The following is a 22,120-nucleotide window of genomic DNA, read 5'->3' on the forward strand; positions in this document are numbered from 1 at the left end:
AAAAAATATGATTAATGTGAATAAGAATAACAAAAATAACTCTCTCTTTTAGTTTTTTTAACTATTAAGCTAAGAACACTTATAATAGCGTCTCTACTTTATCTTTTAAAATACCTCATTAAAATTTAATTTTACTTATTTTAGCTCACTTTTACATTATATATACACCAACTTCTCTATAATTTTTTTACAATATTTTAGTATTATTTCTTAAATACTTTTTATTAATTAAAATAATGATATATAAAAAGTAAGAAAGAGAAAATAATAAACAAATAATTAATGAAATAAAAATAGAAAAATCAATAAAAATTTAAGAAAAATATTTGAAGAAACCCAAAAACTTAAATAATTATGTCTATATGTAAAACATGAATAGTGTGTGAACTAAAATGAAGAATCATTTAGTTGACTTGATGTTAGGAGTATATAAGGAGATGGAGAATAAAATAAATATTAAAATTATTATTTTATTATTTTTAATGTAATTATATATTATTTTTTAAAGGGTAGAAAAGAAATTTTATATATTTTTTGTCTTTTTTTTGAATTCTCTTATGTTATGAGGGATTAAAAATAGTCTGTTTGGAGCGAGATCTTCTCCTTCCATCTCTCCTCTCCCTTCTTCTCTCCCTCTTGCCAAACAAGAGAATTTTCCAATCCCTCCATCCCTCTTCCTCCAACCCTCCCCCTCCCTCCTTCTCTCCCCTCTACCAAAAATAGTGTTAGTTAAAAAATGAAAGTACTTTTGGAATTGTTTTAAAGATTAGCCATTTTTTATTATTTTTTTAAACAAAATAAATGGGTTCGATAAAAAATTGTAGATTAAATAGGTTCAGTTATCTCTAAGCCAGTAAAAAAAAACTGACACATAAGTCAGAAATTTCTGTGCAGATAAATAGTAGGCATCAAAAGCAGTAAATATGAATCACCAGTCCCCATGTGGAGTAGTTGATACGCAAACCGGTGTTATAAATGTTTCTCCTTTTTCTAAACAAAAATTTCATTACCAAGCAATCCACTCCTCCCTCTATAAATACCATACTAACAACTCTACTCAAAATGTACCAAATTCAACATAAAAAGATAAAAACAAAAAATGGCTAAGAAGTTATCCTCTTTGGCGTGGGTGATGGTGGTGGTAGCGGCTGCAGTAGTACTGGTGGTGTCGGAAGCACCAGTAGCAGAGGCAGTGACTTGCAGCGTGATGGAGATGAGCTCGTGCCTGCCAGCCATCACCAGTGGGGCAAATCCATCGACCCAATGCTGCAGCAAGCTCAACGAACAGAAGCCTTGCTTTTGTGGGTACCTCAAAGATCCAAGCCTGGGTCAGTATGTAAACTCTGCTAATGCCAAGAGAGTTGCCTCCCAATGTGGAGTGTCCTACCCCAATTGCTGATCATTGCCTCGCCTATCTACTACAGGAGACTACTAGCTAGTCTCATGGTATCCTTACCTATTTATATATGTTATGAATAAGTACTAGTTCATCTTCATTACCATCTGTCTGATGATGTATTCATCATTTGAATCCAAGAAAAGATAAGAAATGATTACTGCTGTAACTGTTACAACATTTAAGAATATGTTATATAGAGATGAACTATGTCAAAAATTGAGTTATATATATATATAAGTTGTTGTGTTGTGTTCCTTTAATTTAGATCTATATCTTCGTGTTAAGACAGAGAGTTAGTTATGAGTTAGTTATTGTTGTAACTAACTTCTGTCATTTCTGTTTTTCAGTTAGATTGGGTTGTTAGTTGTTAGTCCTTCATTACTTTGTTAGTGCTTAGCTCTCTTGTATATAAACTCTATGGTTCAGTAATAAACATTGAGATTCTTTCTTCTCCATTACACCTTTCCTTCCTTTCTTCTCTTTCTTTCTCTTTCGTTTAGCTTTTATGTTCATCAATGGCGAATCGGTTTAACATGGTATCAGAGCAGTTCCCTCCGCTCACTGCTAACATGGCTACTCTAGGCAACAACAATGCTGTTCCAACAGCAAACAACCCCAGATCTAATCCCCCTGGATCTCAAGCTGAAAACAGAGCTCGACAGAGTCAAGAACTCGTCTTCTTCAATCACAGTCTCTCAGTTCGCCTCAATGACCATAACTTTCTCTTGTGGAAGCAGCAGGTTCTTGCAGCAATAAAAGGAAACAGGTTGCTAAAGTTCATCAAAGAATCTCCACCAGAAGAATTTCTGAACAACGAAGATCGCGTGCTAAACAGAGTGAATCCCGACTACGGCGATTGGGAAGTTCAAGATCAATTACTCGTCTCCTGGCTTCTATCCTCCATGACTGAAAGTCTTTTAACTCGTATGGTCGGCTGTAATACAGCTCAACAAATTTGGGAATCCTTGGAGAAACACTTCACATTACAAGTTTCTTCCAAGATTCTTGAATTTCGTACGAAGCTGCAAAATCTAAAGAAAGGAAGTTTGAGCCTCAATGATTATCTACTGAAAGTTAAACAAGCTGTTGATTTGCTTGCATCTGTAGGAGAAGTCATAAGTGATCGTGACCACATTGCAGCAATTTTCAAAGGTTTGCCGAGCGAATACGACACTTTTGTTATTTCTTCGAACACACGAATTGAAAACTATACTGTTGGTGAAATCGAGGCTCTATTGCTGGCATCCGAATCAAGAATTGAGAAATCTGGGAAAGACATGGAGTCGAGTGCCAATCTCACCATGAAGGAGCAAGATCCGTTACTGGAAGCTAATATTGCCTTTAAAAGATTCAGACAACAGCAACAATTCCTGGGCAGAGGCAATACTCAGTATGGTACAGGTCAGTTTGGCTATAGAGGTATGAGTCGAGGTAATGAATTCTCTCAGAATTTCAGTTCGAATTTTGGAGGCAGAGGCAATTTTAATGGTGCTAGAGGAGGAAGGTCTGGTATAGCTGTGAACAATAGAGTTCAGTGCCAACTTTGTCTTCGATTTGGGCATACTGCACTTGATTGTTTCTATCGGTTTGATAAGGCTTTCACAGGATCTGTTCAAGGTGGGAATAATGGAACTCAGTCACAGGTGCCTCAACAACCTCAAGTTAATCTCACCACAACTGAAGGAGCTAATGACAGCAATTGGTACCCAGATTCTGGTGCTACCAATCACTGTACTCCTCAAGCTCAGAATTTAGCTTCCTGCTATGATTATTCTGGACAAGATCAAATGCATGTTGGCAATGGGACAGGTTTGTCTATAAAACATATTGGTCAATCTTACATTTTTCCAAAGCATTCATCTCATCCTCTAGTACTTAACAATCTCCTTCATGTTCCTGAAATTACAAAGAACCTTATTAGTGTGTCAAAATTTGCTAAAGATAACAATGTGTATTTTGAATTTCATGCTAATATGTGTTTTGTCAAGGAGGAGATGACTCATACTACTTTATTGATGGGGATGCACAAGAATGGCCTATATACTTTTGATGTCTCACATGTAGGACCTGTTTCACCAAGCTTAGTTCCTGGTCAAAGCCTCACAGATCCAAATAACCTCTCCCCAAACACTACCAACACAAGCTGTCACTCCACAACAAAGAGCACCTATACAGTCTCTCTAAATAACACTACTGTTAGTGTCTCAAATTGTATAAAGTGCAATACTAGTGTTCAAAATGATTTTACCTTGTGGCATAATAGATTAGGACATCCTTCTGAGAGAATTGTACAAGGTGTCCTACAATCTTGTAATCTGCCAATAAGTAATAAAATCTCTCCTTTTTCTGTATGTTCAGCTTGTTGCCTTGGCAAGATTCATAAATTCCCTTTCCCAAAATCATCAACTACTGTTATTTCAGAACCCCTTGAACTTGTTGTGTCTGATCTTTGGGGTCCATCCTATGTGAATTCATTCAATGGCTATAAATACTATATTCACTTTGTTGATGTTTACTCTAGGTTTACTTGGCTCTATCTTTTGAAACAAAAATCAGATGCCTTTAAGACATTTCTGCATTTTAAATCTGAAGCCGAACTTCAACTTGGGAAGTCCATAAAAACCTTACAAACAGATTGGGGTGGGGAATTTAGAAGTTTTACCAACTATCTTGCTGAAAATGGTGTGCACCATAGACATCCTTGTCCTACAACTCATCAACAAAATGGTCTAGCTGAGAGAAAGCATAGACATATTGTTGAAAATGGCTTAACACTTCTTGCACAAGCCTCTCTCCCTCTCAAATTTTGGGATGAAGCCTTTAGAACCGCTGTGTATATCCATAATAGGCTCCCAACACCCTTACTTAAGCACAAGTCACCTCTGGAAGTCTTGTTTAATACAAAACCTGATTATTCAACATTCAAGACCTTTGGTTGCAAGTGCTTTCCTAATATCAGACCTTATAACAAGCACAAGCTTGAGTTTAGGTCTGCCCCTTGCACATTTTTAGGCTATAGCCTAAACCATAAAGGGTATAAGTGCTTAGACACTAATGGGAGACTCTACATTTCAAGAGATGTAATATTTGATGAGTTTTCCTTTCCATATGAAGACCAAAAAGGCCATTCTCAACCCACTCCTACCCTGCCCTCTCTCTCACCAATCTCAGCCATCATACCAACATGTTCTCATTTTCGAACACATTATACTATGGCAGATTTACTTCATTCTCCCTCAACAGATGCCACTTCTCACACATCTGATTTTGTAGTTGACCAACATGTTTTGATAGACAATTCTAATCCTAATCATGCTTCTATTCCTACTACTAACTGGCCACCCAGCCAGCTGCCATTTGTTTATGATGCAGGTGAGTCATCTAATGCTGCAACAACATCACATATGGACACCTCTGCTACAGAACAGGTGCCTCTTGTTCCTTCTCCTGCTGTTGATGTTGCAGCAACACCAAATGCTGATGTTGCTGTTGCACCCACACCAGATGCTGCAGCAACCGTGACCTGTGACTCTGCTAGTACACCTACTGGTGTTACTCGAGAACTCCACAGGTGTTCTGGGGCTGTCTTTACTTCACCTGCTGCTCTTCCTCTAGTTGCAGGCTGTCTCAATGCTCCTGGCAAGCGCAACATGCATCGAATGCACACCAGATCACAGTCAGGTGTGTATAAGCCCAAATCCTTTCTTCTCACCAGAGAACCAGCAAATATAAAGGAAGCTCTCTCTCAAGAGCATTGGAACAGTGCCATGGGTGATGAGATCTTGGCTTTGGCTAGGAATAGAACATGGATACTTGTCAAACTTCCACCAGGCAGACAGGCCATTGGGTGTAAGTGGGTTTACAAAGTTAAAGAGAACATGGATGGCTCTGTTAACAAGTTCAAGGCAAGATTAGTGGCTAAAGGTTTCCATCAGCAACCTGGTTTTGACTATACAGAAACCTTTAGCCCAGTTGTGAAACCTGTGACTATTAGGGTGGTTCTTACATTGGCTCTCTCTAAAGGATGGGCAGTCAAGCAACTTGATGTAAATAATGCTTTTCTCAATGGAGAATTGCAAGAAGAGGTCTACATGCTACAACCACCTGGTTTTGAGGTGCCTGGACAAGAACACTTGGTCTGTAAACTCAACAAAGCGCTTTATGGTCTCAAACAGGCGCCAAGAGCCTGGTTTGACAAATTAAGAAACTGCCTCATGTCCCTTGGATTTGTGTCTTCTAAATCCGATCATTCCCTCTTCATTAGTCATACTGATCTGTCCACTACACTTGTATTAGTGTATGTGGATGATATTTTAGTCACAGGCAGTGACTCCAAGGTTGTTGACACACTCATCACTGCCTTGAACACTCAATTTTCCCTAAAGGATTTAGGGCCTTTGAAGTATTTTCTGGGTATTGAGGTTCGGTACACATCAGATGGAATCCATCTTTGTCAAGCCAAATATGCCAAGGATTTACTTCTTAGAGCTCAAATGTCAGGTGCCAAGCCTTTTCCAACTCCTATGACTAGTGGCCTTCGATTATCTGCTCATGAGGGGGATCCTATGCCAGATGTTCAGCTGTATAGATCAACTGTTGGGGCTCTACAGTATCTTACCATTACTAGACCCGAGTTATCCTTTAGTGTCAACAAGGTCTGTCAATTCATGCAAAGACCCTTGTTGACACATTGGCAAGCTGTCAAAAGGATACTTAGGTACATTGGTGGTACTACAGACTTTGGCCTTCATCTCACCAAGCCTCAGTCGTTCGAGTTAACAGCCTTTTGTGATGCCGATTGGGCATCGGATCCAGATGATAGAAAGTCTACCTCTGGCTTTGCTATCTTCTTTGGCTCGAACTTGGTTGCCTGGAAAAGCAAGAAACAGCAGACAATTTCTCGTTCCAGCACTGAGGCAGAGTATAGAAGCGTTGCTAATGTCACGGCCGAGCTTACTTGGCTACATTATCTGTTTACTGAGCTGAACATTCGAATGCCCCATCCACCTACGGTCTGGTGTGATAATCTCAGTACCGTTATGCTTACTCAAAACCCTGTTTTGCATGCAAGAACAAAGCACATCGAGCTTGATTTGTACTTTGTTCGCGAGAAGGTCCTAAACAGAACCATAGAGATCAAGCACGTTTCTGCACATGATCAAATTGCAGATGGACTAACTAAGGCTATATCAAGTCAACGGTTTCTTGATTTCAGGTCCAAACTCAAAATTGAAAATCATTCAATTATGAGTTTGAAGGGGGGTGTTAAGACAGAGAGTTAGTTTTGAGTTAGTTATTGTTGTAACTAACTTCTGTCATTTCTGGTTTTCAGTTACATTGGGTTGTTAGTTGTTAGACCTGTATTACTTTGTTAGTGATTAGCTCTCTTGTATATAAACTCAATGGTTCAGTAATAAACATTTGAGATTCTTTCTTCTCCATTTCATCTTTTCTTCCTTTCATCTCTTTCTTTCTCTTTCGTTTAGCTTTTATGTTCATCAATGGCGAATCGGTTTAACACTTCGGTTCTCTGTATGACATAGACATATAACAATTTGTACTTTTAAATATGTAAGCATATACATATTTAAGAATGTTTTTATGGGCTTTCTGGTACTGTTATTAGAGCTGCTTAAATATTTTTAACGATTAATGAAGGGATATAAAGACAGCAACATCCCTTTATTTTAGCTAAAATAAGAATTTTATATGTTAAGTTTTCAAAACATTTCTAATTCCTGATTGCATTTTGTATTTTTTTTTTTTAATTTAAAATTTGTATTTTTATAAATATATTTTCCTCATCAATATTTCAACTAATAGTTGGAGAAAATACATATAATGCTCTGAGGAATTCTGCATACTTTACAATTAATCCTCTCTGCATTATGACCTGAAGACCATAAACTTTGTACGACATTTCATTAACTAATATTTTCGTCGAGCCATTGAAAAAAATGACATGAAAGATCTATTTGTCAAACTAAACTATTTTGGGCCTATATTAACTTATTAAGATTTAAGCAGGGCATTACCAAATTCCGAGTACACATAACTGATAAGTAATTATTGGGCTGCCCAAGGGTTAGCTAGTCTCTGGTATATTGATTTATTTTTGTATATTTTTGTACAAGATAGCCACACCCCAAAATTCTTGAAAATTTTGTGCTATATTTTTTAAAATCATTATAATATTTTAACAAATAGCCTCTCAAAATTCATATTTACAATAAAGTTTTCCAGGTAGAAGTTACAACATAACTAATTCCCCAGTACAAAGCATTAAACAGAGTCCCCTGTCCCCAAAACCAAAAATTTCTCCTTCGATCACCAAGCACGGTGCCATTGTCAAAACACAATGTCTTTCACCATATTTCTAAATCAAATAATAATTATAAGAAAAATACAAAATACAGTGTCTAATTGAGTGAAAATTAAATTTTCCAATTTGATGTTTGCCGTGTTAACACAATTTTTAATGAGGGGGAAATTATTAAGGAATTGAGATACAGCTGGAAAAATAATTATAATTATATATGTTTCTTAAAAATATGCATTTCAGTTATTAAATCATAGAGTGGAGAGTTGATAAAAAAGAAAAATCATGGAGAGGAGAATATCACACTAATAGTGGTATGATAATGACAATGGAAGAACTTACTATATATAACTTTTTATCTTGGCCACCAAAGAATCCATTTTAACTATCTCTCTCATTCTTATGGTAATGACAAATAACATCACACCACCGGATTTCTATAATGGGAAAGAGCATTAGACAAGGAGTGAGAGGACACCATAGATTGCTTTTTATGCTTTTGGAAAGAAAAGGAAAATATCTAGAGGTTGTATCAAGTATACTAATAATAATACACTATAAATATAGAGATATTGCCTCCGCAGCTGGCTGATTCCAAATAAAAATTGCTTTATAAAACTCGAATACGACAAAACTTTTATTCTTATATACTATCAACAAAATAAAAGAAAAAAAAACTTCTATTCTTATACGAATTATTTTATTCATAAACTAAAAATGGAGTTTAAAATGAATAGCATTTTTTTTGCGGATTATGACTGTAAATTTTGCTCCCTTAAAAAGTTAGTTTAACAAAATTCAATTCATTGAGACTGAACATGTTATTATTAGTTCTAAATATCAAAACTGGTAATTGTTTGTGGATGTCTTTTCTTCATAATGCTAGAAGTAGAAAACTCTGTTTTTGTTGTTTTCATGGACTTCGTTATTAAGATTTTAAAGATACTTAGCAATTCCATTTAATAATGAATGAGAAATGTGTCTGATTTTAATTTAAACTCATATACACAGAATAATAAAGTAAAGCATAATCATCTCTTGCATACTCATCATTAATCTGATGGTGGATAATAGTACCAACAAAGTTAAGAAATTACACACAAAAAAAAACATGATAATAATATTAATAATACATGTATAAACATGAAATTAGCTAAGAAAATTTATTTTATTTTGAGATGATGATGTGGCTTAATTGATAAAATGCACACATTCATGAATTAATAATTAGAAGACATCGGAGAGAGTGGGGAGCTTGATCTCACCTTTCCTCTCCAGAGGAAGGGTGATGTTACCGATTACAGGAAGATCAATGGTGAGACCAATCTCAAGCTCATAATCAATGTCCCAATCGGCACCAATGTCCTTAGCCAAGCTCACCAGTAAGCTGTGAGCCACCTTCATTTGTACTTCTAGTAATGTCCTGTCATGTCCCTTTAGCGACCCTGGGTCTGGAATTGTACCAGATGCTATCTCTCTGTTTTTCATTTCAAAATTAATTTCATTAATTAAATCTATCAAAACAAACAAATTAATCGCTGACTCTACGATTGATCTCAAAAGAGGTCCTAATAACATTCATATTATACACATAATTAAAATGTTAAATCGATCGATTATTGAACTACAAAAGAGTTTAAGCTTGGAGCAAAGTAAATCAAGAAAGAGATCTTCGATTGAAAATTAAGAATATGTTTTTACAGATCCATAAAATTAAATTAATAAGTGTCGAACGTACCTTCCAGCACTTCTGAGGAGATAGGCAATGTCACAGATAGGTATGTCGACACCGTAGGGGTTATCGACAGTGATCTTGGCCAGGTACTCGACGGAGTTTAGGCTAACGTGCTTGAGATCCACATCCGTAACACTCGCCTCCGGGGTCTTCACGTGCGCCGCCACCTTCTCTGCCATAAACGCCTTCGCCTTCTCCAAGAACGACATCGTTTTTCCCCTTCTTCGGACACAAACAAAAAAACAAAGAGATTTCTTTTTTCTTCTTCTTTTGACTTTTCCTGAATTGAAATGAATGGAATGAGATTGAATAATATATATTAAAGGGAATCAGTGTAAGGTTTTAACACGTAGCTTGTGGCGATGCCGCGGTTCGGACACGTGAGACCATACGTGTCGCACGTGATTATCACCCGCGTTTGCAGATCTGGGATTTGTATATATAATGGGAACGCGTTTGGATTAAGATATATATGGTAACTAATGGTAATGGGACGACGACGAAGACGATACTATCATCATGATGCGAGGAATGGGTTCCCTTTCTCTTTTAAACTCTCTTTACGTCAATTTTCAGTATTTTTTATTAATAATTTAATTGATGTATTTTTCAATGGGAATAATACAGTAGCTAGTGATAGTATATTAAAGAAATAGAAAAAATATATAGGTATATTCTCTAACTATATTCAATTCAAAATGGACAATTAGGTTCCTTTTAGGCACCCCACTCACTTACCTCCTATTCGATCCTTATTCAACTGCCCATTTATGAGAAACCGAAGAAAATTGAAACATGTTTATTGTACTCAAAAACTTGATCATTTGGTTTATTAAGGGTAAATATCCTGTTTTACAAAAATTATTAATTGGATCTTGTATTTTGTTAAATGATAAAATAGATCCTGTATTTTCTAAAATAGTACAAATAGGACTCTGAATTGATTTTTTATCAAAATAAAATTTAATTATAATCCGATCTAAAAGTGCTATGACAAAACTATTTATATTTTTTGTATCTGTTCGTATTAAACATTGTCTTCAAGTTGGTTGTATTAAAAAAAAAGTTGTCAAAAATTAAGTTCAGGGTCCTATTTTTACTATTTTAGAAAATACAGGGTCCATTTTATCATTTAACAAAATACAGGGTCCAATCTGTAACTTTTGCAAAACACAGGGTCCAAAATGGTATTTACCCGTTTATTAAAGGTGCCTTTGGTAACACTTTTGTTTTTTAATTTTTTATATGAAAGTAAAATTTTTATTTTTAAAAATTTTGTTTTTGAAAAACAAAAATACGTTCTGTAACCACTTTTGTTTTCAATTTCAAAAATAGAAAACAAAAGTGTGTTTTGTAAAGTTCATATTTTTAATTTTATTTAAGTCGGGTCTAGGTCCGGAGTCGAATTCGGATCCGGGTCAGAGGTCGAGTTCAACATAAGGGCCGTGGGAGAAGATTTGGGTCCAGGTCTTCCCGGAGTCTAAAATATTGATTAAGAAAAAAAACTGTTTAAAAAAATATTGAAAGTGATTTTTTTTTTGTTTTTAAAATTTTGATTCTCAATTAAAAAATTGAAAAGCAAAAACAGTTTTATAAAACATGTTTTCAAAAAATATTTTCACTTTTCTAATTTTTTTTTTTTAAAAAAAACTGATTAAAAAAGTCTTACCAAACGCACCTAAAATTTTACTTTTTTTTTTTATTTATTTTAATTCAATTTTTTTTTCTAAAAAATATTAACTATAATATCTGAAAGATAATAAATATAAGAAGTACACATGCTACCGAACAATTAATCCTATATATAATTCGCTTTCAAAAAAAAGCCCTATATAAATCATTATTAAATACTCTAAATATATTTAAATGTGAAATTACATTGAATTTAATATATATAAATCAGAAATTCAGAATATTGTTCATGAATCATAATCAATATTTAATATATTAATGTACATAAATTGTAGACGTACATCAACGGCCAATTCCATCTAATTTATTTTTCTTAAAATTTATTTCTGTATAGTTAACTCTTTAATATACTTTTGCTTTCTTATGAAAAAAAGAGTGGATCGTATTAGTATTTGAGCCTAGCTTGTAAATTTTATTTTATTTTATTTTATTTTTTGATAAAATTAGAGCCTTGTTATTATTAGTACACATTTAGTTTTTTAGGTTTGATGATTTACACTGCACACATATATATTTTTCAAGATGTGACCTTGTTATTTTTTTAGGTAACTGATAAAAGTCATGTCACAGTATATAAGTCATGATGGATTCGTTTTCGTATCTTTTTTTTGTTGCTCTATATATATACATGGTTTATATGTTCGTAAGTTTCATGGATCATGGTCCATGCATCGTACGTGTTATGTACATATTGAATTTTTTATTATTTCAATAATTTATTTGATAGTTTTTCAAAAAAAAAAATATTTGATAGAATACACATAAGTAATTGGGATAAATTCAATTTGCATGCACACACATTTTACGCATAGTAATATAATTTATTTATTATTTTTTTTGACATGAATATAATTTATAATTAGTCTTAACAACAAATTACTTTGTGAAATATATCATCTCAACTGCAGAATTAAAATGTTATGCTTCTTCATCATAATATCAATAACTGATCATATTTAATATATATATATATTTATATATGGGTGCAGGGCATTCATATAATTAAAAAAATCTCTCAATTTTATGTTATATTAAGCATTGGCTGAAGAAAAAAAAATATAAAAAAAAAAGTCTTTTAATAAGTTTAACCTAAATATTTTGTATATATAAATATATTTTTAATATAATGTAAGAAAAAGATTTTTTTTTAATTAAGCAGATAAATTATACATAATTTTTTTTTTTATTATTTATTATTATATCAAAATCTAATAGTTTAATATAATATTTATAGTTAAATCATACAAAATGAAAAGTATATTAATATTATAAAACATATGTTCACCTTTGATTTGAATATATATCTTCCTATAAGTATCAACTTAATTAAATATAAAGTATGATTGAATGATATTCGATTAGCATAATTTTTCATACAGATGCATGCACTATATACATGTATTAATATATCATTAAATTGGTATATTACTACTATATATATTTAAGGAATATTATTATTATTATTTTGAGAAAAGGAATATCATTATTCAAAATGAATAACCCAAAAAGAAAAGTAGTAGTGGAAAGAAAGAAATAGAGGAAAATTGTTATAAAACCTTATAATTAATTATATGTGTGATATTTCGAAGTTTCCCGATCAATATTTCATACACTTAAATTAGGTGAAGTACATGAATTGGAAGATTAATTAATCATTTACTCTTGCCAATTAATTGGGAAGAACGATTAAATTACTCGTGTATATATATAGATAAAGTTTCCTTCTTCTTCTTCATACATCTCATGATCTTTTCCTTTTTAAGATCATGATATATATACTGTTTTCTCGTCATGCGTTACATATATATATCCTATACCACACCAAATATTTAATTTACGTTCCTAGCTATTTATATGTATATATACCAGAAAAGATCATTACTGATGAGATAGATAGAGAGGGGGCCGGCCGGGGTGATTACATATGTGGATGTGGTTAATAAAGAAATTAATTAATAATTATTAATTAGAAGCTAGAGAGGAATTGCATCTGCCTGAGGAGTGGGGTTAGGGTTTCCATAAGTTTCTCACAAGGATGATTGTGAATTCCCTCGTATGTGGTCACCACAATGCTTGTGTCCTTCGATAGCCTCTGCACTTGCTTCTTTACATTACACGTGTGATGCGTGCATCGATAGTAGCTCCTATATATATATAAAACATTATATATCAAATTAAAATTAAAACAATTATATATTCTTAATTTCCAAAAATATTACACTAATATTTTATTTCTTATTTTAATCTCTGTTTAATGATCATGATTCATATTGATGCAAATTTTTATATTATATATAAGATATAATATTATGAATATAGCAATATCCAATAATATATAATGAGCATTTGCTAGGTTTCTTATTTTCGAATACTATATCAATGTGACATTCTATAATTAATTAGCAGCAATTTATATTAGTTATTAAATTAAAATATATAAAACTTAATATTAAAATATACAAATACGAGTTTACTATCTCTTGTAGCACTATAACTTAACATTTTTTAATAATGATATAAGTGCTTAGGCACCTACATATACTTAATTTTTTTTGTTGCTTCTAATTTGATTAGATGTAATTAAGTTATATATGATGTGAGGGCATGAATTCCCCCTTATATTTGCTATTTCAATGATCTATCTAATAAATATAGGCTATTTAGAATATTTGTCTCAGAATTATGATGTATATATTATTGTGCTTTTTTAATTTTTCAGTTCGTTAAAATTAGATTCAAAGTATTGCAAATTAGTTCTATTAAGTTTGTCACACGTAGCAAACAAAATGATAGCATAATTGCTTAGTCAATTAAGTTACCACGTCAGTGTTATGTCAACATCACATGTGTAATTAATTTGAAAAAAAAAATAATTTAATTTTATGTAATTTTCTTAATGATGACAAATCAAATGATGACATGGCAAACAAAATAATGACATAACTGCTTAATATCAGTTATCACGTCAGTGTTATGTATCAACACCACATGTGTAATTAATATGATAAAATATTTTTTTTTTTAAATTTAGTTTTACATAATTTTCTTTATTATTAATTAATTTTTAGTATAATAATTTTTTAGAAATACATAATTATTTTGTAATGTTAAATTATATACTTGATATAAAAATTAGTTAAGTAATCATGTCATTATTTTGTCACTGTGTGATAAAAATTTAATAGAATGACCAATTTACGATACTCTGAATAGTTCAGAAACTATTTGTAATAGACTTAAAAGTTTAGAGACACAATAATACATATTATATCATAGTTGATGGGGACAAAAATCCTAAATAGACAATAAAATTATGATCGGCCGATTGTTTATATAAATATATCTGTATATGTATAATATATAGATGATTATTTACCTTAAACATAAATATATATAATTAACTAATTAATATAATCCTGTTTTAACTCCTATAATTACTTTTACTCTACAAAGGAGATGGCTTAAATAAGAGGGTTTAGTTATACTTGTCCATATGCATGCTTGATATTAATCATGATCAATTTCATATATACCACCTGTTTTATGTACAGTTGTGAGAGATCATGCATGTCAAAAATAAAATATGCTATTGATTAGAATTACAATTCGATAATTTACATGCATATATATATACGTACAAATATAAACAGTAGCATATAAGTATTTATATATATTGTCTTCTCCTGGCTATAAATTAACAAACATCTATAGATAAGATTTCCGAATGTTTAGCCTTTCCCTTAATGACAAATTAGATTCTCTTGTTGTGTTTTACCAGGCAAACTGTAATATTTGTTTTTCCTTATTATTACATGTAGATAGTACTATATATATGTATTCAGATATATATGGATGTGTACACCTCATTAAACCATTAATATTTTAGAAGTCTTCTTGATATTATCGCTAAGCAAATTTTTTATAACATAACTATTGAATGAAAACAAGTTTTTTCAAACAAACAATATCAATATAATTTGCTAGAACTATTAAATTTTTTAATATTATATATGTATAGACGTCATATAATTAAGCATGCAACAAAAATATGAATATATATGTATATGTATATGTATATACCTGGGATATGCACTGTTCTTGACAGCTTTCTGTCCATATTTTCTCCACCTGTAACCATCGTCAAGAATATCATCAGCACTCCTCGTCTGAAACGCAAACCTTGGCCGAGCTGTCTTCCTACTCTTCCCAGGGGCTCTCCTCTTATTACTCTGATTATCTTCCTCGTTAATATTATTATGATCGTCATGATCGTAGCATTTTTCCTTTTTATTATTATTATTATTATTGATCATCGTCATCATCTCATTGGATGCAAACCCCCCTGCAGCTGCTTGATGACCACCACTACCCGAGAAAAGGCTGATCCAATCGATTTCCTGATTAGGGTTAGTGTTATTATTCATTAGTAACGTTGAGGACGACGACGAGGATGGATGCGATTGCTGTGACGGCAGTGGTGGCGTTGAGAAGAGGAAATTATTATTAGGAGTACCAATTTGGGGTGGTAATAACGATGTTGATGATAAATTATTAGATGTAAGTGGTGGTGGTGGTGGTGGAGGCAGTAGGGTTGTTGGAGATGGATGTTGATCTAATTTGCCTTCCATGGAAGATTATGTAGGATGATTTATTTGTTTATTAATTATTAATTTCAAACTAGAATAAGTTGAATTAATAATGAGAAGAGGAAATGAAAATGGTTTGAGTATGGAAGTTTATATAAGCTAGCTAGGGGTCGAGTTTACTAGGACGAAAGAAAGTTTTAATAAATATAGGATAGTGGAAGGTGAGCTAAGAGGTTGGACTGACCCACATGTACTTATATATTAATATAGATATAGATATAGATATAGAAAAAGAGAGAGAATTGGTTTTGTAGTTAGATTATTAGAAGATTATATTAGGGCCGTAGCTAGGGGTACGTATATACGATCTTTTTGTCTCTTACAAGTATTTGCCTAAACTTAATTTAAGAACAAAAATGAGTTAATAAAATAAAATAAAAGTTAGTCTAAACTTGCAGGGTAGGGTAAAGGCCAACTACATTTCAACTACTTCGGTTCAACTGCCCTGCTTGTTCAAACGAGATAAGAGAAGACGTGCCTCTAAATGCATATCGTTATCATCTATGCATGAATTTGCATGATTAATTCTGTGTTTTGTCTTCATCCATTTTATTATTTTTTTTTTAATTTTTGTTTTTAAAAAGATACATATATATAGTTGCAACTCTACGTGACTATGACACAGGATTTTGAAACTGCCGCAAAAAAGGAGTTTTGAGTTGCAGAGTATTGACACTGTTTACCAACCAATACAAGACACGGCGAAACGGCTTGTTTTGACTTTTTAATCGTAACCCTTTTTTCCAATAATTTGAAAATACTTTGTCCTTTCACACTACTTCTCATCCATATCCACCCAAAACAATCTAGTACCTATACATATACACTATATATAAAGTGAGCATCGGTTGCTAGCGTTATTATTCTTTTTGACGAATCCCATTACTTAACATTAATTAAACTCTAGTAACAAGTTTTATTATATTCAATAGTAGGTTGGATGTTTGAAACAAATATTAGAGACTGAAAAGTGAGAGTAACACAACTTCTACAACTTTATATAAAAAGACCATTTAAAATTGGATAATGTTATTATCATTTTAAGGGAATGTTTTTGTACTTTATCAAATGTTAAAGATTTTAGTAGTTGAAGAATACTTTATAGCTCAGGGAAAACTTATAGTTGTAACATGGATAATTTACGTTTTGTGCTATATTCAGTGGTAATGATAACTGAGGGAGATTATGCTACATAGGTTTTTTCCTCACTTTACTTGAAAAGATTAAGATACACAATAAAAGTAAGAGGACTGTGAGATGCAAACTATGATCAACTCAATAGATTATTGCTGTGACTAAAAGTACAAAAACGAAACAGCAGGGAAAATTACACAATGAGTTGATTCCCAAGACATTTTAAGTGATAAACTAAGGTTGAGATGAATCACTGTTCCTCTGTCATAGCAAACTCAAAGATTTTCAATTTTTATTAGCTTCAGCTTTTACATTGAACTTTGTCAAAACTCATCTCATTTTGCAAGACTTCCATACATTGATCTGTAAAGTTTAAATCAGCTGATGATCATCTTCTTAAAAAAATCAGCTTGCTCGGGAAAATACTCCAGAACTTCATCTTTGGTTACCCAAACAAAATCCTCGCACTTCCTTATGTTGAACTTGTTGGTTGCAATAACTTGAGACTTAAAGAAGAATCGCTATTTAAGCACACATCAAACGAAAGAAAAAAATCAGTACCTATCGATCAAGTATACTTAGTTACACTATTGACAGGTCAGCACCATGGAATAAGAATATATATCCATAATTTCATATTAGACTATCCAACATGACACGGAAATTGATTAGGAAAATAATACCTTGAGTGATGCAGATTCTGCTTGATTCTCTGTGGGCTGTATAGCCATGTGGCCCATAGGGGCATTACCAACAAAATAAGTATTGGATAGGTCTCCTATGACATTTTTCAACGCAGACTCTGCACACTGTAAATTCATTTGAGTTATATATCAAAGAGGACGCAGAACAAGATTAATGATTTTCAGGAAGAGGAATTTTCACCTTTCGCATGGTCTCTTCTGACTCGTAAACTTTTTCGGGAAAATGCCACACGGCCTTACCAGTAGAGTCCCCATTTGTGGTTCCATATAGAAGAAGATAAAGCCTTCTGTCGAGTGCTCTTTGTAATGACCTGAATAAGGACATGGCATTTTACATAATTAGTCAAACTGTCACAGCATCTCCTGACAAAGTGTTTGATTCAAAATCATGTTGGAATAATAACAAATTGTATAAGAAGAAAGAATGATAAAACTTTGTGTCATCAAACCCAAACTCAATTTAATCTCAGCACACACAGCATGATACACCTAATACTATAATCAATAATCCTAGTGCTTGCAAACCATTCAACCATTGGTAAATTCATGTACTTTTGCATCTCCACACTCAGTTACATAACATAATGAGAAATCAGAAGCTAGTGCGATACATGGAGTTTTCCTTTCAACTTGACTTAGAAGAATTTATCTTTTCATGTTTAATAAAGTAGATGATCATTTATAAGAAACAACAACAAGGATTGCAAGTAAAAATATGTAAAACCGATAAGAAGAAATTAGTTAAGAAGTAATCACTAACTATAAACATAAATAAAACCCATAAGACTATCCAAACTTATTTTATACAGAATTGCCCTGCCACCCCTATGAGTATGTAGATAGTAGATACTATAAGCAAACAAACTTTCTCACATATACCAAATTCCGCGGAAAGAATTGACTGACAAGTGACACACATAAATTATAAAACTATATGTCATCACATTAAGAGCACTATATTTTGTCTGTTTAAAAGCTAAATATTAATATGAAGCTCAAAGAGTCACAATGAAAAAGCTCAAAGAAAACCCTTTTTAAGTAATAACAGATAAGATAAAATAAATATAATTCTAAGCATGTAACATTAAAACATACTCCGTACTTTTTGTCATTGTTTTTGTCAGCTTCAGTTATTCGTGGAGCAGGTACATAATCAATGTGGTAGTCCCCTTTCCCTCTGAACATAACCAGGTGTTAACAATTGGCGTAAAGTGTTTGAGAATTTTTATAATAGTGTTGCTATGAATAAGATGCACATATTATACTATGAGAATGCAAAGTTTTACTTTTAAAAAATGAAAACTATGCAACGATTCATTATAGAGAAGAAAATAACTTAACCTGGAATTAGACTTATCTAAAAGCTCATCAGGATATCTTCTTCGGAACTGTTGTTGCCATCTAAACCTGAAATAGGACAGAAGAGATGGTAAATTCCAAAAACACAGAACAAGTATATAGTAATTAGACCTTAATTCTTGATTAAAAAAAAAAAAAAAAAAAAAAAAAAAAAAACACAACAACAAAGATTAGCTTTTGGTCAAATAAATGAGACTGTAATCATCATTTACTTCACTACTTTGTGGTTGTAAAAATAAAAGGAAGCTGAAATCTAAAATCCTTCGCTCTTCATGTTCTTATCAGACACGATATGAATATGTCAAGGTCAGCAATTGTTCTAACTCTCTGGGGTCCTTCCTAAAAATTATCATATCATTATTACTATTAAAAAACATGTATTCGGTTACTGATTAACAGCAAATAAAAATACAATGAATTCTAAGGAGTCCAGGGAAAAGCATAAACTAAGAATCTAATCTAAATGATTGCAATTAGTGCTTCCAGACATTATTCCCACTTCAAAAATACCTCACGAATCATTGGCGACCAGACTGCATAACCTAAATTGGTGCTCAGAATATCACTTAGCAGTATCTAATATGTTTTTTTTTCTTAATAAAATGCATTTTTCTTAATCATTTTCTTCATTTCAAAGCAAGACAGACTCCTAAATTCAGTAATTAGAAAATAAAGTAAATTTCCCCAATTTTCTGAGCAACAAGAAAAATGAAATTTGGAATGGATAGAGAGCTTACGAGAACTCCTGGAAGGCGTAGACGACGGGGTCAATTTTGGGAACAACTACGGGCAACCTCTCGAATAGTACAGACGCAACGATTCTTTCAGAGTTAGTGGAAAATCGTCTCTGCCTCAAGACAGGTCGAATCAACGACCTTAACGTTCTTTGCATTGTAAAACTAAGATCCCCGAACGTCACAAACAAATTTTAGTGAGAGAAATAAAATGCATATCTCTCGAATACTTAATAAATGCCTGTCAAACAAGGATATGAATATGATTCTCAATTACTCACTGCTCAGTACCTTTCGGAGTCGGCAACGGGGGCTATTCAACGTCAGAGAGAACCAGAGACGGAGGAGGGACGTGATCTGCTGTCTTCGGTCGGCGCCGTCGGGAGATAGCCGAGAGTGTTCGGGGGGTGGGGAGTACGAGAGTGACAGGATTTTTTCCTTTGTTTTTCAATATAAATTGGGCTTTTAAGAAAGCCTAAAAGCCCATCCCCATTTGTGGACCAAACAAACTCAGCCCATAATGTGACATTCTTTTTCATTTATGGAACAATGTTCTTACCCTGGCTAAGTTGAAAAATACCACTTTTACTAATTAATTAATTAAATTTACTTCTAATTTTATATTTAATTGAAATATACCTCTTTTTATATGCATTGTACTCAAAATATTCTGACATAAGAGAGTCACATTGGAGAATATCTTGAAGTGATATGGGCAAAATTGGTACAATATTTAAAAAAAGAGATAAAAATAATAGACTTTAAAAAAGAGGGTAAACATAAAAGAAAATAATATAAAAAGGGTATAGAGTGTAATTTTCTCATATTCTTATTGCCACACACACCTACCAAAAGAGTCATTTTTATAAGAGGAAATTACAAATCTTTTCTATGCTTTTTGGGTAAAAATATAGTTTTTTTAAAAAAAAAAATTATTATTTTATAAAAAAATTGAAGAAAAAATTTAAAAATATGAGAAAATTAAGTAAGAGTAATTAAATAGCTTATGCTAACTAGATGAGTAACCAATTACCATAAGGGAATAATGCTAACTACAGAAATTCGTGCCTACTTATCGCAGCTTGGAAGTTAGTTTTGAAGTTTTTCCATATTTTTTATTTTTTTTTTTCTAAAATTTTCTCATAAAATAATTTTTTTAAAAAAAATCATATTTTTAACAAACTTATATACTTTAAAGCCATATACTTTATCCATTTCAAAAAAAAAAAAAAAAAAAAAAAACCATTTACTTTATAAATTGCTTCATGAACTTATTCATAAATATACCTTCTATATTTATCAAATAAAGTTTATCGAACTATCAATCTTGTTTATTATTGTTTTCAGTTATCAACATAATCTATCAACTTGAACAATCGATTACATTGGAGATTATTGGGTAATAATTAATTTCAATTTGGTCAACCAAATTGTGTTATTTTTTGTACAACCTTTTCTCTTCCTAAAATTGATAGTGGAATGATGCGACATCAAAATTTAGAATAGATGGTATTTTCTTCTGATGCAATTCTACTGTCTTATTATACAAAGTTATTAACCTGAAAATAACCACCTTTTTTTAAAAAAAAAAAATGACAACTAGCTCAATAATTTTAATATTCTTTTTTTATCCTTACTTCAGATACTTTAATAATTTTTAATTATTATGTAAGTTATTGTTTTTTTTTCCTGAAATGTATTAGTATTAGTATGAAAGATGAGAAACAAGAATTGGGAGAAAGGCACATTTTTATTAAGGGAAATTTGATTTTCTATACTTAAAAGTTTTCAAAATTTTTTTTTCGAACCAATACATTTTATACTATGAAAAATATGCCTACTTTACCTAAATCCCAAAATTACCCCTCTCAAAATCCCACACCCATCAGCCCTCTCTCTCTTTCGCCTCTCTTTCTTTCTTTCTCTCTTTCTCTCGGTACGCACCCACGGACCCACGGCGGACCACCCACGCGCGTCAACGCTCAAACCATTTCACCGCCCGCACCTTCAAATGCACCACCACGGCTCACCTCCACCACCCACCCATCTTGCCCCTCTCACTCTCTTCGTCTCTCTCTCTCGAACGGGAAAAAAAAAAAAAAAAAAAAAAAAAAAAACATATGGTCCGATGGTCGGACCACATGGTCCGATGGGGTCCGACCAATCGGACCCATCGGACCATGTGGTCCGACCATCGACCATATATATATATATATATATTTTTTTAAGGAAAACGAAGAGAGATGGACATGGTGGTATATATATATATATGGTTCGATGGTCGGACCACATGGTCCGATGGGTCCGATTGGTCGGACCCCATCGGACCATATGTGTTTTTTTTTTTTTTTTTTTTTTTTTTTTCCTGTTCGAGAGAGAGAGAGACGAAGAGAGTGAG

The 22,120-nt window shown here is 32.4% G+C and overlaps 3 protein-coding genes across 4 annotated transcripts; all 3 read right to left on the minus strand.

Moving 5' to 3' along the window:
- Positions 1-1,064: 1,064 nt before the first annotated feature.
- On the minus strand, positions 1,065-10,135 carry LOC115706384 (desiccation protectant protein Lea14 homolog). Its single transcript, XM_030634020.2, has 3 exons — positions 9,457-10,135; positions 6,921-9,195; positions 1,065-1,672 (listed from the first exon to the last, which is right to left on the minus strand). Exons 1-2 carry the CDS (start codon positions 9,660-9,662, stop codon positions 8,946-8,948), a joined length of 456 nt encoding a protein of 151 aa, XP_030489880.1. The 5' UTR covers positions 9,663-10,135; the 3' UTR covers positions 1,065-1,672; positions 6,921-8,945.
- A 2,716-nt stretch (positions 10,136-12,851) lies between these two features.
- Positions 12,852-16,066, minus strand: LOC115706613 (probable WRKY transcription factor 56). The gene is made up of 2 exons (XM_030634323.2): positions 15,226-16,066; positions 12,852-13,289 (listed from the first exon to the last, which is right to left on the minus strand). Exons 1-2 carry the CDS (start codon positions 15,771-15,773, stop codon positions 13,112-13,114), a joined length of 726 nt encoding a protein of 241 aa, XP_030490183.2. The 5' UTR covers positions 15,774-16,066; the 3' UTR covers positions 12,852-13,111.
- A 980-nt stretch (positions 16,067-17,046) lies between these two features.
- LOC115708268 (large ribosomal subunit protein mL46) lies at positions 17,047-20,964 on the minus strand. 2 transcript variants are annotated; one of them, XM_030636490.2, is made up of 7 exons: positions 20,014-20,964; positions 19,726-19,887; positions 18,971-19,036; positions 18,732-18,806; positions 17,811-17,940; positions 17,609-17,734; positions 17,047-17,446 (listed from the first exon to the last, which is right to left on the minus strand). In XM_030636490.2, exons 2-7 carry the CDS (start codon positions 19,878-19,880, stop codon positions 17,303-17,305), a joined length of 696 nt encoding a protein of 231 aa, XP_030492350.2. In that variant the 5' UTR covers positions 19,881-19,887; positions 20,014-20,964; the 3' UTR covers positions 17,047-17,302. The 2 variants fall into 2 exon arrangements, with proteins under 2 accessions (XP_030492350.2, XP_030492351.2); XM_030636491.2 differs by having other exon boundaries at positions 20,004-20,158.
- Between the last annotated feature and the right edge of the window lie 1,156 nt (positions 20,965-22,120).

The sequence above is a fragment of the Cannabis sativa genome, chromosome 1 (genome assembly GCF_029168945.1).
Source record: "Cannabis sativa cultivar Pink pepper isolate KNU-18-1 chromosome 1, ASM2916894v1, whole genome shotgun sequence".
Lineage (NCBI taxonomy): Eukaryota > Viridiplantae > Streptophyta > Magnoliopsida > Rosales > Cannabaceae > Cannabis > Cannabis sativa.